The sequence below is a fragment of the Strigops habroptila genome, chromosome 4, assembly GCF_004027225.2.
Source record: "Strigops habroptila isolate Jane chromosome 4, bStrHab1.2.pri, whole genome shotgun sequence".
Lineage (NCBI taxonomy): Eukaryota > Metazoa > Chordata > Aves > Psittaciformes > Psittacidae > Strigops > Strigops habroptila.
Genome location: NC_046358.1, coordinates 75,588,685 through 75,603,000, shown reverse-complemented (window position 1 = coordinate 75,603,000; position 14,316 = coordinate 75,588,685). Strand labels below are relative to the sequence as shown.

At 49.9% G+C, this 14,316-nt stretch overlaps 1 protein-coding gene across 3 annotated transcripts in view; it reads left to right on the top strand.

The window, feature by feature from the left end:
• Positions 1 to 2,209: 2,209 nt before the first annotated feature.
• MGRN1 (mahogunin ring finger 1) overlaps positions 2,210 to 14,316 on the top strand; it is a 55,919-nt gene continuing 43,812 nt past the window's right edge. For 2 of the 3 annotated variants that reach the window (XM_030484794.2, XM_030484795.1), the window contains exons 1-3: positions 2,231 to 2,370; positions 10,173 to 10,291; positions 13,073 to 13,161. In XM_030484794.2, coding sequence (XP_030340654.1) covers positions 2,283 to 2,370; positions 10,173 to 10,291; positions 13,073 to 13,161 — 296 coding nt within the window. In that variant the 5' untranslated portion in view covers positions 2,231 to 2,282. Of the gene's footprint in view, positions 2,371 to 10,172; positions 10,292 to 13,072; positions 13,162 to 14,316 lie in introns of all 3 variants that reach the window. The other variant, XM_030484793.1, reaches the window with a different exon arrangement.

Genomic DNA, 14,316 nt, shown 5'->3' with positions numbered 1-14,316 from the left:
TGCTGTGCCGGGTGTGCTCCGGCACTGAGCCCCACATCGGCTGCTGGCGTGCGTGGGGACAGGCTGTGGGGGGTTATGGGTTCACCATGCTCAGCTCAGGGCTGCTGATGGCAGGCGAGCTGTCCACATCATTCTGCTGCTGCTGGCACTTGTTCCCAGCACCGCGGAGCATCCCCGAGCTGCCTGTGCAGGCCAGGAGCAGCTGGAACATGCTCCGGAGCAGCACACGTGGCTTCGCTGGTCAGCAGCCTCCATCCCTCCTTCTCTGTGCAGTTTCTGTCGAGAGCAGCTCTTGCACTGAGAGGCCGGTTGAGCAAGAGGCACCATCACTCCAGGTGCCAGCAGGGTCCCGGGGCACACAGTGGGCAGCACCCAGGCACTGCCAGGCAGAGCCCAGGTCTCCCCTCTGCCGGGTGCAGGGTACCTGACTCTCCTGGTTTGCTGGCAGGATGTTGCTGGCAGGATGTGGCTGCTGCTAGTTCCCAGGCTTTCCCCTGTCCTTCCCAGCCCTGCTGCACCATGGGACGCAGCAGAGCCAGGTCAGTCCTCACCCCCAGCACCCGTTTTCCTCACAGCCCATGCCTCATATGGCCCTGTTGGTGCAGAGCTGCTGTGCTCCAGGTGGCCACAACCGCAGCGGTAATAACTCAGCGGAAGGACATTTCCCCTTGGGTTTGTTTGTTTATTCCGGACGGGTGTGTTTCAGTTTGTGTTTACAGACAGCAAATTCCACACACTGACCGCTCACTCGCTATCACAGAACCCTTCCCTGCCACAGGCTCCGCTCTCACAGCGTCCTGTCTCCAGGCATCCCAGCCCTCTTCCCCTGCCCATCCCTTGCTTCCAGGGATTTTGCATGTGCCTCCTCAGCTCCTTCATGTGTCCCAGGGATCCCCAACCCCACCGCTGGGAATTGGGGTCCCTGGTTCCTCTGCAGTGTAGGCCTGTCTGCAGTGCATGTGCAGGAAGGTGCCTCTTGGCAAGCTGAGCCTGGGTGGCTTTTTCCTGCACCTTTACAAGAGTTTGGGGACTAGAGGGGGCAGGGCTCAGTGCTGGGACATTGGCAGGGGCTCTTCTGTGCCTCTTCCTCCACACCACCTTCCTGGCTGTTGTCATGCATGTGAGACAGCCTTCAGTTGTTCCCCACTCTCCTGTGCTCTCACATGTGAATCACAGACACCTCTGTTCACTTTCCTGCAGGGATTATCTGCAAGAAGATGAACCAGAAGAGGTTTCCCCATGTGAACTTCCCATGGTCTGGCAGCTGGGGAGGTCGATTGCCTTTCCCGCTGGCATCGACCCTCAGCCAGGAACAGCTACCACCTTTCAGGACTGGCCCAGATGCTGAATCCCCAATTCCCGGGAGGTGCATGGCTACCCCAGCTGGCCTATGCAGTCAATCTGCAGCTCCCTGCAAACCCCATCCCAGCATGGACCGGGGGATGTGTCAGGTCCTGGTCCCCAGCAGCCAGCGGGAGAGGAGGCTTGTGTGGATGATTGTGGTACTGCTGCATGAAGCTCTTCTGCCAAACAACTACCAGCGGGTTAATCATTCCCTGGGCTGAGCAAAACAGCCTCCCGGGGCTGAGCTCCCCCGGCTGGGCACCCTCAGCGTGACTCCTGCTCCTTGCTTTGCCTTTGCACCTTTTGCAGGATGCATCCCTCTGCAGGGGGTGTCCTTGTGCATCCCTGTGCGTCCCTGTGCATCCCTCTGCAGGGGGTGTCCCTGTGCATCCCTGTGCATCCCTGTGCAGGGGGTGTCCCTGTGCCTCCTTGTGCATCCCTGTGCAGGGGTATCCTTGTGCATCCCTGTGCATCCCTGTGCAGGGGTGTCCCTGTGCATCCTTGTGCATCCTTGTGCATCCCTGTGCATCCCTGTGCAGGGGGTGTCCTTGTGTCTCCTTGTGCATCCCTGTGCAGGGGGTGTCCTTGTGCCTCCTTGTGCATCCCCGTGCAGGGGGTGTCCTTGTGCACCCTCTCTGTGCATCCTTGTGCCCGGGGTGTCCTTGTGCACTCCCGTACTCCCCCGCTCCCCACCCCGGCGCAGCCCATGCCCGCAGCTCCTGCCCGGGCCCCGCATGACGGCGCCCTCTGCCGGTAGCGCGCACGCTGCGCCCCGGGGGAGGCCCGTGCCCCCTGCGCGCTGCGGTTGGTAGGCGCCGCTGCGGTGCTTGACGGGAGTTGTAGTCACGGCGCGGGCAGACTTGCTCTCCCGGCGTACCCTGCGCCGCCGCCGCCGCCGTTCTGCGTCCCCCGGCCCGGCCGCGCTGCCCGCGGCCGCCATGGGCTCTCTGCTCAGCCGGCGCATTGCGGGCGTGGAGGACATCGACATCCAGGCCAACTCGGCCTACCGATACCCGCCCAAGTCCGGTGAGGGCCGCGGCGCCGCTCCTCTCAGGGACGGGGTCGGGGGACGGGCTTTCGCTGGGCCCGGTGCCCCCCAGGCCGCCCCGGGGCGGACAGGCGTAGCGGGGGGCGCCCGGGCCGCGGGGTCCCCAGGGGAGGGGGCTGCGGGAGCGCTGGCCACCGGCCGGGCCGAGCGGGGCCCGGGGCTGGCTGTGGCCCGGCTTGGGGCCTCCCTGATGAGGAGAGCCGATGGATGGTCCTTCTCGGGCTAAACCCGCGGTCGGAGGGCGTCTCGGTGCCCTGCGTGGCTGAGGTGTAGGGCTGCAGGAGCGCCGGGTGCCCAGAACCTGGCGCTTCGGTAGTCAGCCCATTCCGGCCCTCTGCCAGCGCCGGCTCCGCCACTGCCCTTTGGTCCTGCTGGGTCCCGGTTGGTGAGCGAGGCTTTGGTTCTGCACTCTGGGAACCACAGCAGATCGTTGCTCTGCAGGAAGCAGGGCATCTCCTGCTGCCAGGGAGGAGGCGACACCGGAGTTCGGTGGGGATGCGAGAGGAAAATCGGATCTGTTGGAATCGAGGATGGAAAAATTCCCATATGACAGCCTTTAACCCCTTGACATGGCAGCAGTTCTCTCCTCAGAGCCATTGACTGGCATGGCTTATGTGGGTATGTGTTTTCCAAAGGGATATGTTGTGAAAACTCATGGAGTTGTCAGCAGTGGCACTTTGGTGAAGTTGGGGTGAGCCCGTGACTCGCCGTGTCTTACACTGGCTTTTGAGATTGGCCTGGTTCAACGCGTTTAAAGAGTTTTGTTTGTTCTTCTCTCAAGACAAGTCATGACGGAAATTCAGGTGCTGTTTTCTCCTACAGTATCCATTTGCTTACAGATGTCCCTAAGTTTCTGTTCTGCTAGGGCTTTTCCAGGCAGGCTAAAGAACGTGAAGAGCAGCAGTTTGGGTTCCGTATGGTGTAGCCTTTTTGTTTAGACTCAAGTTCTGTGTGTGTCCGGTGACTTGCTGGCTGTGACATCCTCAGGGCTGTGTGATGGAGGGAGCCACGTCCCCCCAGTTTGTTTGCAGGGGGTGCAAGATCTTCTCAAGTAGAGTCCTGCCATCATTACACCTTGTCTTGTTGCAGGTTGGTCTTCAGCAAGGACGGTGGTGTGGAGGAGATGGAAGGGGGAAACCTGCCCAGAAAAATTCTTCAGCTGTGTTGGCTCTATTAGAAAATGTAACCTGCCTTTTATAGGGGTGGGAGCTAGTTCATTGGACTGCTAGGAAAGGCAAATGCCACTGCTAGGTCACAGCAGGACTCTACATGTCCTGTGCCTGGTTGGGGGGCTTTCCTGGTGTGGGAGACAGGGTGGACATGAGCTGCCTGCTCAGCTCTAGTTGTGGTACCAAGGGCCCTGCTGGCAGTTCTCTTACAGCATAGAGGTTGCCTTTGGTTTCTATTGACACTTAGACAGAATTGTAGATATGGACTGGATTAATTTATAACTACCATATGCAACAAACATTAAAATGATTCTTTCAAATCCTCACCCTCTTGTTTCTGACTGTTGTGATGATCTGAACTAGGATTTAACAGGGTTTTAGCCAATGTGCTTTCCCAGGTAGCCCCGTCACACACATGAGGTTGGGTTTCTATGTTCACATGCACCCTGGAAGCGGTCTTTGACCTTGATGCTGTCAAAGAGTGTTCCACAAGTGGTACCCCCCTTGTAAAACTGAACAGATAATACTTTCAAACAGTTGATTAAAGAAAAACATTGGTATTTTTTTAAGGCTTTGGATACAATGAGATGCTTGTTGATTTTTTTTTTTTTTTGCACTTGCTTGTGCTCTTTCTGAAAGCGTACTGGCTTTGGGCTAGACCTTTCTCTTCACCTTCCTTCATGTTTATATAACAAGGATTCTCTAGACTTCAGGAGAAGAGCTGTTCAAGCTCAAGATCATTCTAGGCAGGAGGAGAGGTCATGGACACTTCTATGGTGGACATTCAAGGAAGGTAACTAAACACCAGAACAGTAAGAGCTGTTAGGATGACAACCCCTTCTTCAGGTGCAGCGTGTTCATCAGGACACTGTCCCTTCTGGTCCTACAATCTTAAGTGTGTTTGGCTTGGGGCTGAAAAGATTGGCTATGACTGGTACAAAACCTGACAGTGAAGACGACTGGAAGTGAGTGTGCAAGGTTTTATCTGGTTTTGGGAAGCAAGCCGGAAGTACTACAAAAAGTTCTTAGGCTAAACAGTTGCTAGTTATTTCTAACTTGATGCTGTGAGCCCTGAGCCTGCTTGTCTGGAAGAAGCCCCTTTTCCACCAGCTGTGTTAGCTGTTTGAATGTGTGCACTGGAGCATAAGCCTGACACGCAGGTAGTCTCCTGGCTGCTCAGACATTACTCTGAAAGGCTGGAAGATGTGGTGAGAGAGCGTTACCTGAGGTTATCCATCCACTGGACTCTTCTGCAGCACCCAGGGCTGTTGGTCACTTTTACCTCCTTTACTTCTGAGTCTCTGGTTGAAGCAGATCCTGACTGCGGGGGTCTGGGCAGCTGCTGGAGCTCTGGGCAGCTGCCGTCCATGGTGGGCATTGGTTTGAAGGAGGTGGGTTTGCTTTCCGGAGCAAATATACCACCTCACAAGAAGGACCTGTTGTGCAAGGAAATAAACACAAACTACAGGTATTCTGGCTGTCCTGTAAGCAGTCTGTCAGCCTGCCAGTGAAAAGGAACATGGGTACTTGATCAGGTCATGCCAGGTGACGGCAGCTGCGGAGTCACAGCTGGTTGCAAATGCAGTGCTGAATATTCAGTGCTTGCTTACTGACTTTTGATGTGGTTATTGCTGGCTCAGTCACGTGCTGTGGAGGTTTGAGCAGGTTGTTGTGGAATCCACCTTGGTCCTTATGAGCCAGAGTCCCTGATGAGGCATACACAGATTGTTTAACAGGTTTGTTGCAGCTGGTATGAGGTTTTGTAGTTAAAAATCCTCTAGAAATGCCTTGCTTATTCCTCCAAGTCTCTGGGTGTGGATCCTCTGCATTTCCCCTCCTGCATCTGGGGGGCTGAAGCTGCTGAAATGCTCAGACACCTGATTCCCTTCTCTAATCCCTCTTCACTGGCACCTTTTAACCTTTTTGCTTGCTTTATGGAAACGGTGCTAGCATTGCGGATGCCTGACCAGTTGAAGGGGGTTGGAGAGGGGCCCAGTTTGTACAGAAGAACTAGTGTCCCCATGAAACGGGCTTAAAAACGGGTAATTGCAAGGAACAGTCATGATCTTCTCTGTGCTCCTGTGCTTGAAGCAGGAAACCAATCCATGTTCTTGCATGCAGTCTCATGATGCCCCTATTGCTTTAGCAACCAGTGAGCAATGCACCAGTGTTTTCTGCAGCTCCTTCGTCAGCTCCTCTCTTGTTCTAGTGAGCTCATCTGCAGTGGGGAGCAGGGCAGGGAGCACGTGCCCTTGAGATGGCTTTTCTCCTCTGGAGTAGGCTTTTGGAAGAGAATTCCCTGGACATTTTTGGAAGGGGGAAAAAAAAAAGGAGGCGGATTACTCCTCTCAGAAGCGGAACTGCTTTGTTGTTTAGGAATGACGCTTTAATCAAAGAAAGAGCATTTTTAAATAGGAGCAGAGTACCCAGGGTTGTAACCAGTCCATCACCACCTTCTTCACTCATAAGCCATGTGTACTGTGACAGCGTCAAGACAGGAACATGTTTCTGTATTTCACACATAGCTTTTGCTCCTCACCCAGCACAGTGGGGCGGTTGTCTCCGTTACTCCTGCTGTAGTTCTGTAGGAGCCTCAGCCTGACCCTGCTGGTGACGGCCACCACCACCATCACCACTGATGCATTGACTGGAGCATTCCCTTCCCACCTTCTCTGCAGCTTGTGGATCAAAACCAGTTCCTTTTGCTCTGGTTTGTTGCTGGATTATATTTAACCCAGCTCAGAGCCACATTGCTGGTTGCTACGTGGTAGCTTTTGGTGGCCCAGCAGGAATGGGAGATGAGGATGGCCTCATCCAGATGCGGTGCTGGTTCAGGCTCAGGCTGTGTCTAGGGCTGTGCTGTCAGCCAGTCCCTCAGTGTGCCATAGTGGTGAGTGACTGGGTAAATAAAAAGTACTCAATTTCTATCACTTCACTGTTAATTCTACTAATGGTGAGAAGCCTGAATGGACATTTAATTGCTTTCTGTTAATGACCATTGTATGATACCGCCCTTGTTTTGCTGGGGCTATAGTTGTGTTGTTGACTCTGCTCCTGGCTGTTGTAGGGTGTTGTGTCCCTTGCCAGCATGTTACTTGTGCGTCGCATCTGTGTGTTGGGTGCGCATGGTCATGGCATTAGGATGCTGCATTAGTTAGGGAGAAGTAATTATGACTGGAGCACCTTCATGCTGGTGCATTTATGATAATAAAACTCCACCACCATGTTGGACTAAATGTTAAGCAGTTTGGTGTCACTTGATGCCTTGGAGAAGCCTTGGGTTCCAGTTTGGTTTTGCTTGGGACAAACTAATGAGGCAGGCTTGGCCGTTCTGGGTGTCCCAGTGCTGTGTTTCCAGCCACTGTAAAGTTTTCCAACAATTTCTGTTAAAACCACTGATTGTGCTTCATCTACCTTAGCAGTGTCGTCTTTTTGTGTTTTCTTTTACGTTATTATCTCCTGTGTCTTGTGCTCGTTTACCCTGGGGAAGTAAAGCCACAGTTTTTCTTTGCTCTGGCATTTTTCTCATGTTCTCATCCTTGTTTATTTGTCTTCTTTCCTTGTAAGTGTGTCACTGCGTTTTCCAGAAGGATTTCTGTTTGTAGCAGCTCTGGGGAGGGTTAATCCAAAGATTTTTTTGCTTTCCTTTTTTTTCCTGCGGAAGAGGATGGTGCTTAGCATCCCCCCTTGTGCCCACAGCCATAGAGCTCTGTCAAAGCTGGCCTTGCAACACCTGCATAAGGTAGGTCAGGGTTGTTTTATAGGCTGGGGGGACATGTGGGGACAGTGTTCAAGAGCCATAGTAGTCTGGCTAAAATCCTAAAGCTGTCTTTGTAATGGAGCTGGAAACAGAACCTGGAAGTGGAGCTGCACCAGGATTTTAACACATAGAAAATATATACAAGCCTTTTAGAGGCACTAAATAGCCTGTTGGTCTTGTGCTAGGTGTGTGGATGTCACGGTGAGTGGAAAAGAGGATACGTCATGTTTTCCTTCTTGAATTTTCTTTGTCCTTTTACTTTGTCCTTTTAGCCCTTGGTATGATATTTACAGAAGCACTTTCTTAAAGCATTTTGTCTCCACCTTGGGTAAACTCTGAGTTGCTTGTGCCAGTGGTTGAGAGGAATAATGCGTAACTTTGGTCTTACCTTGAGAGCTCTGAACTGAATGTGGTGGTGCAGCAACTGGTTTCTGAAAGCTTTCAGTAAAACATCTTTTCTGTTGATTGTTTTTTAGCTGCTGAGAACTGTGTTATAAATTTGTGTAGACAGTTTGCTGCCATCCTGGTTTGTTAGTTTTGCTGTTGAGACCTTGTGTAAGCGGCAGCTTTTGTGTCTGCAGCAGCACCAGCAAAGCCTGGGGTGTTCTCCTCACCAGTGAGTTCCTTCTGAGCTCCTCAAAGTGATTTCCTTGTGCTCCTTCTGACTGGCACTGACTACATCCCTTGTTTGCTCATTAAGGAAGTGCCTCTGGGGAAAAAAAACCCTTCACATTGCAAGAGGTGACTTAGCAGGAAGATGAAGGGAGCCTTCAGTCTGAATGTGGAATTGAAGCTGTGGTTTCCAGTTAGAGAAGTGCTGCTGTATTGCAGGGGGTAGTGTGTAGTTCTGAGAAATCCTAACAGTGTTAGAGGTCCTCAAAGTAGTTCTTAGTGGAGCATGGGCAGCATAGGAGGTGCCTTGAATGTGCTAGTTATGTGTCTCAGTGTCGTTCCAGTTGTACAAGAGAGACGTTTTCCTCCCAGGGTGCTGCAGGGGTGATGCTCTCCTGGCTCCCCGCAGGCATGGGGTGTCAGTGCTGGTGAGCAGTCCTTGCCTGCTGGGGCTCTGTGTCCTCTGCGCACAGGATGCAGAACTTCTGCCACAAAAGCGCTCCGCTCTGAATCTGTAATACAGGTTTGCTGAGTCGAGTCAAGCCCCGGGATGTCTCATTCACCGTGTATGAGGGAGCTGACTCAGATCCCAGATAATCAGCTGCTGCGGTACTGAGGCATCCTGCGCAAGTGTTGTCTTCACAGTTAATCAGATCAAATGCTCCAAAACACAATCCTACTTGACCCATGTAAAATCTGTTCCTAAACCCCAGTGTTCATCATGCTTTTCCGAACCTCAATACAAGCATAAACCACCGTGGTGTATCTCAGGTGGAGAGGCTGTATCCGCTTGCTGTGCTTGGAGATTATATGGAGGTTAGATTTTTAATTTGTGGCTTCTGGGAGGGCTGGGAAAAGGTTGCCTGTCATTTGGAGCACATACCTTTTGCTATGCTGATTCTGTAGAACAGATTCTAGGTAGATTCTGGACCTGTGCTGAAGTTGATTGTTGTATGTGGAAAGATGGATGTGTTTCTGTAATAGAAACATCTGGATGCTTGTAAGCTGAGCTCAGCAGTAGCTGAGCACTACCATCGTCATTACAGCACTACCATCTGTGCAGAGCAAGAGCCTTTCTTGAAGCATAAAGGAAAAAAAGCCTTCATGGAAAAAACAGCCATTCATGAAACCCCTTCCATTTCAGAGTAAATTGTGCTTGCTCCTAGCTAGAGGCGACTGCAAATCTTTTCATAATGCCACCATAACAATTCAGATGATTAGTTACTGCTTCTGTAATGACTTGTCTTAAAACAAATCTTATGCTGTCTGTGCACTGCACATAGGGAAGCGAATGTACGTTTGGCTCAGTCCTTTCATCACGCGCATGAAAAACCCCCACTCCGAAACTTCCAGGGAAATGGCTGGGGTGGAGCCTCCTCTTTCAGTTCTCTCCTGATTCTTATTTATCTGACATTGTAACTCTGTGAAGTTCATGTTTGAGGGTGTTTTCCTGAAGTCTTTTTAGGAGGAAGCTGTGTCTGTGATGCCCTCATGTACCTGAATTGATTCGGTTGACTTTGTAGTTAATCCAGTGCTCCAGGATCCCAGTGACCTTGCACAGACTTCATCTCCTGAAATCTGCACTGTAGTGCATCACCTTAAAGGTGAATAAAACAAATACACCGTGAAGCTTTCAGAGCTGAAGTTCAGTTTAGTCAGTCCCAGGGTTTACCTCTTCCATACATCCCTGTTTCTGCATTTAGAACTGTCGATGTTATTAATTCAGCATCAAGGCGTGCAGTCTTTAGCACTCACAGCAAAGGGTTTGTGTGGTTCTGTCCCTGGGATACGGGAATGAAAAAGGAGAGGGAAGGCAAACTGCCTAACAGGAGCCCCTCTGGCTCTGCAGGGGTTTGCAGTGGGAAAAAGTCTCATCCTTCTCTGAGCAAGTCAATGGTGTTTGTGGGGCTGGAAGGTGGAGAAAAAAAGAATTCATCAGAATTGAGCAAAGTTGGAAAGAGCTGACTCTTACTGTTCCCTGTCCCTTCTCTGGAAAACACGTTAAAATGGAATTTTCTCCACTGTAATGATTTATTCTCGTTTGCTGAGTTTCTTCCCCTGCTTCTATTGTTGGCAGTGTCCATTAGTAATACAAGGAAGGAGTGAACTAGCAAGTATTTTCTATGTTTTGTGCTATTCTATACTTGTGAATTAAAAACTGCACAGACAGCTGTTCTGGGAAGCACTAATTTAGAGGTTTGGGGTGTTTTTTTATTCCCTTGTGGTTTTCTTTTTCTAGGAAACTACTTTGCGAGTCACTTCTTTATGGGAGGCGAGAAGTTTGACACCCCTCACCCTGAGGGCTACCTTTTTGGCGAGAACATGGATCTAAACTTCCTCGGGAATAGACCTGTTCAGGCAAGTTCCTATATGCTGTCTATTTTACCCTCTTGTTTTCTGCCTGTTTTGGGACATCTTTTGCAGGGGCTTGTAGAGGAGGATAGCACAGACCTAAGAAACCCTCACTACTTGGGGAGTGTCATTCCAGTCTGAGGTGCAAGTGTTCCCTCACCCCACGGCCCGGCTTGTTGGTTGCTGTAGCTGTTCAGATGCAGCAGAGTTTTCCTAAGAAGCAATATTCACCTTCTAGGCTTATTTTCACTTACGGCAGAAGGAAGAATTAGTGGAGGAAGGAGGACAGGGACTCAGGAGCACAGATTTGGGGACTAATTATGATTGCCTGGGTGGTGTTAAGACAGATCTTGATATTTGGTTGGGTTTGCTTGCTTTGTCACTTAGGTGGGCTGCTCCAGAAAGTCTTTCCTTTAGTTTTCCCGGTTGCAACATGGAGCTCTTACTGGGCTCACAAGGGTCTTGTGAGACTGTGAAAAGCTACCTGCTTGAGTGATTGGCTTGTTCTTCTGTTATGAACAGGGAACAGCACTGTTCTGGGGGACAGATTGGAATTTTATGCCAGTGTTACGTTTTAGTTTTCTCTTGCATCTCAGAACTGCTTAAAAAGAACCAGAAGGTAACCACAGGAGCCATTTGGAGCTATTTCAGAGTGCTGGAGAGGAAAGGGTTAAGAGCTGCTTGCTTTGCGGGCTATTTTCCTAGTTGTTTCTGCAGCTTCAAAATGTGAAAAAGAAAACGTTGTTGCCATGGTTCTCATCCTCAGAAAAGCTGTGACTAGAAGTTAATTCATGCTTCTAGGGCTTGGGGGCAGTTCAGTGTCACCCCTAGTTTACAGATGGGGAAACTGAGGCAAGATGACTCACTGTTTGAATTGGACTGGTGACAAGCAATTTCTGCTGAGTTGTCCTCAGGCTTTGCCACTGGTCTTCTCAGCACCACAGTTAGTTCACAGCACTCTGCAGGGTAGGACAAGGCAGAATCTGGAAAGCCTGTGTTCAAGCAGAAAGTGCAGATGAGCAGCAGAATTAGGAAGGAGAGACTCGAGATGGAAATCGTTCTGGATATAACAGTGCTGTGCAGGCATGGGGATGCTCAGTGCGTGTCCTGTGCCATGTCTGCATACAAAGCCTGTGCAGGACAGCGCTTAAAAGCTGACCGCTTCTCCTTTGCTCTGCGACTAGCAGCTGCACAGTGCTCCAACAAAAGCAGAAGGTGCAGATGTTAGTGAAATATGCCATGTGCCTATGGCTGTAGGGCCTAGCCTTGGAGAGTTAAATTGCCTGCATGTCTCAGCTTGGGTTTCCTTGCAGATATCCCAGCACTGAATTTCATCATTTCTTCAGAGGGGAGTGGGTGAGAATGCTATTAACACAGTGGGACGTTTGCCAAATAGGTTTAAGAGAGGGAGGCTGTTGTGGTATATAGTTTGCCTATGTAAAGTTAATGCCCTGTGGCAGCTCTGATTAATCTTCAAGGAAGAAACCACTTGAACACAGAGCAGCAAAACTGCTTTCTGGACATGGACCGAGTTCTCGCTTTGGAGTGGCTTTGGTCCTGACCGCTCTGTGTAGAGCAGTGCTACCAACCACAGTACCCAGCAGTCAGCATGCAAGGAAAGTAGTTGCTGCTGCCCTGTGAATTCTCTGCTGCCTGTGGCTGCAGCACAGGGTCTTCTGTGGCATTCTCGTGTTGGTCAGGAGGCAGCAGGTTTTGCCTTTATTGCCCCACCAATACATTTCTGTGGCCTTAGAAGACGACACTGAAGGTTTGTGTCCTGGAGCTGCCCTGAAGCTCACTGCATTTGGCTGCCTGTTTAGCAGCCTCCTCATTTCTAAGGAAACATGTATATTGGTGGTCCCTGGTACTTCTGCTCCATGCCAGTCACTCTCTCTAGCACCTGGTATGTGTGTGTCTGAAGGACCCCAACTCAAGTGAGTTTGCGTGGTGGCACTGTTACTGGATACATTCAGGGTTACCTTCTGCCTGAAAGCCTGTCCTGTAGCTCTGTGCCTTTGTGTCATGCTGTTGCTTTGACTTGGAGCATGGCTGTGTCTCCAGTCTGAGCACCTATCAAACTTGGCAGTTGTGTGAGTGGATGTTTCGGCTTCAATTTTCACCAAGCAGATGGGAGGTACAGCAGGCAGGTCTGCAGCTGGAACAGGTTGTGATCACCACAGTAAGCAGTTTCCTTTGCATTTCTTGCTAGAGTCTGTGACCAGGAAAGAGAATTACAGTCTGAAGCATTATTGTCCTTTATTTAGGCAATCTATGAAAGAAGGTCTCTTGACAGTAGGACAGAATGAGGCCCCCTGTCCCAGCCTCTTTCTTTTCTTTTCCAGAACATTTGCCCCATTGTTTAAGAATAAAAAGCGTTTCCCCCAGTAATCCAGGGCTTCAGCATGCTGATTAACAGTCAAGTCACCCTTTGCATGCTGTAACACACATGGAAGAGCTGCATTTCTTTTGCTCAAGCTGGAGGTGGTTTCTTAAGTGGAAATAAAAGCTTGTGAGAGCAAGGCTTTCCAGAATTCAGGGTGCAGAAAAAGAGCTTTTTTAAAGTACATTCTGCCAATATGAGCTGTTGCTGGGCCAGAGCAGGATTTTCACCCTGAAACATACTTGATTTATCTGTAAGTAGAATTTGCTATTACTGTTCCTTGTGGCTGTTGTGCTGAGTACCCTTAAAGGTAGATGTTTCTTGGTTTGGGTAAATTGTATGACAGGTAACATGCTGCTACCTTTTATGGTATAATAATGGGAGAATTATTTGCCTTTTTGTTCCAGTTTCCCTATGTAACTCCAGCTCCACACGAACCAGTGAAGACACTGAGAAGTTTGGTGAATATCCGCAAAGACTCTCTCCGACTTGTGAGGTATTGCTATTGCCTGAACCTTTCATTTTATTCAACTCAGCCCCAATCTGTCATCCAGAGCCAAACTGTATTTGATAAGGTTTTGGAGAAACAGCCGAATTCCAGATCCTTGTTGCTAGATATGGCTAGAGGTTTCTATTCTCTTGTGATCAAAGCTTTCAGGTGTTTTTTATTTTCCTTAACCCTAGACTTGAGCCATCTGTGTTTCCAAACAGGACTAGTGATGTATCTGTCTCTGCAGGACAGACTAGAGTGGTAAACAAAACCATAAAATCATTAGTATGAATGGAAGATATTAGTCAGGTCAATAAACCCTACAGAGAGATTCCTTTCTGCATTCTTGTGCAAGGAGAAGCCAGAAAGTGGCTGATTCTGGTGCAAGTCACAGGCCAGGAAGACTTATTGGTCTTGAGTGAAACTTCCTCAGGTTTCTTCTGCTGCCAAGATAAAGTTCGGTCCTAGTGTTATGCATTTATTTAGATGGCTTATGGCCCATGCATAGGGGAAGGAGGTTTGGATAGTTATGGAGATCTGTTTCACTGCGCTACGCTGAGATCTAAAGCAGCACTAGCTGGATTAAACGTAATGGCAAACGCTTCGACCTGTGGCTGCCCTCTTTCAAACAGATGGCTGAAGCTCAGGGGCCCAGCATACAGTGCTTTGTTTTGGTCTGAGCGACTGGGCAGATGTCCAGGCAGAGCATTTCTCAAACATCCTTGAATCGCTCCGAGTTCTGCGTTTCAGGCGCAGGGCCAGCTTCCGCTCTCAGCCAAGGTGGTTCTGAGAGCATGGTGTAACGTGAGTAGTTTGAGTCATAACCACACAAAACCCTCAGTTTGTTTTTGTGTGAAAAATGAGGGGTTTGTTTTGTTTTTTAAATGAGCAATGCCTGTGGTTTCAAAACTGATTGAACAGGAAAAGAGGGAAGAACTTCTGAAAAAGTAACCATTGGTAAACCGCTCTGAATGCTGTCTCACCCTTTCAGCTGAAGGGTGAAATACATCTCTAGGAAATAGCCTTACTTTCCTCCCACACTTGCTGTGGAAAGGGTATTTTGTTCTCCTTGCAGGCATCCACGTAAATGGTGTAACATCTCAGAAGCCAAACGGGAAGTGGCTTTTTCACTGGGAGAGGCCTTGCTGTGAATGGAGGAGT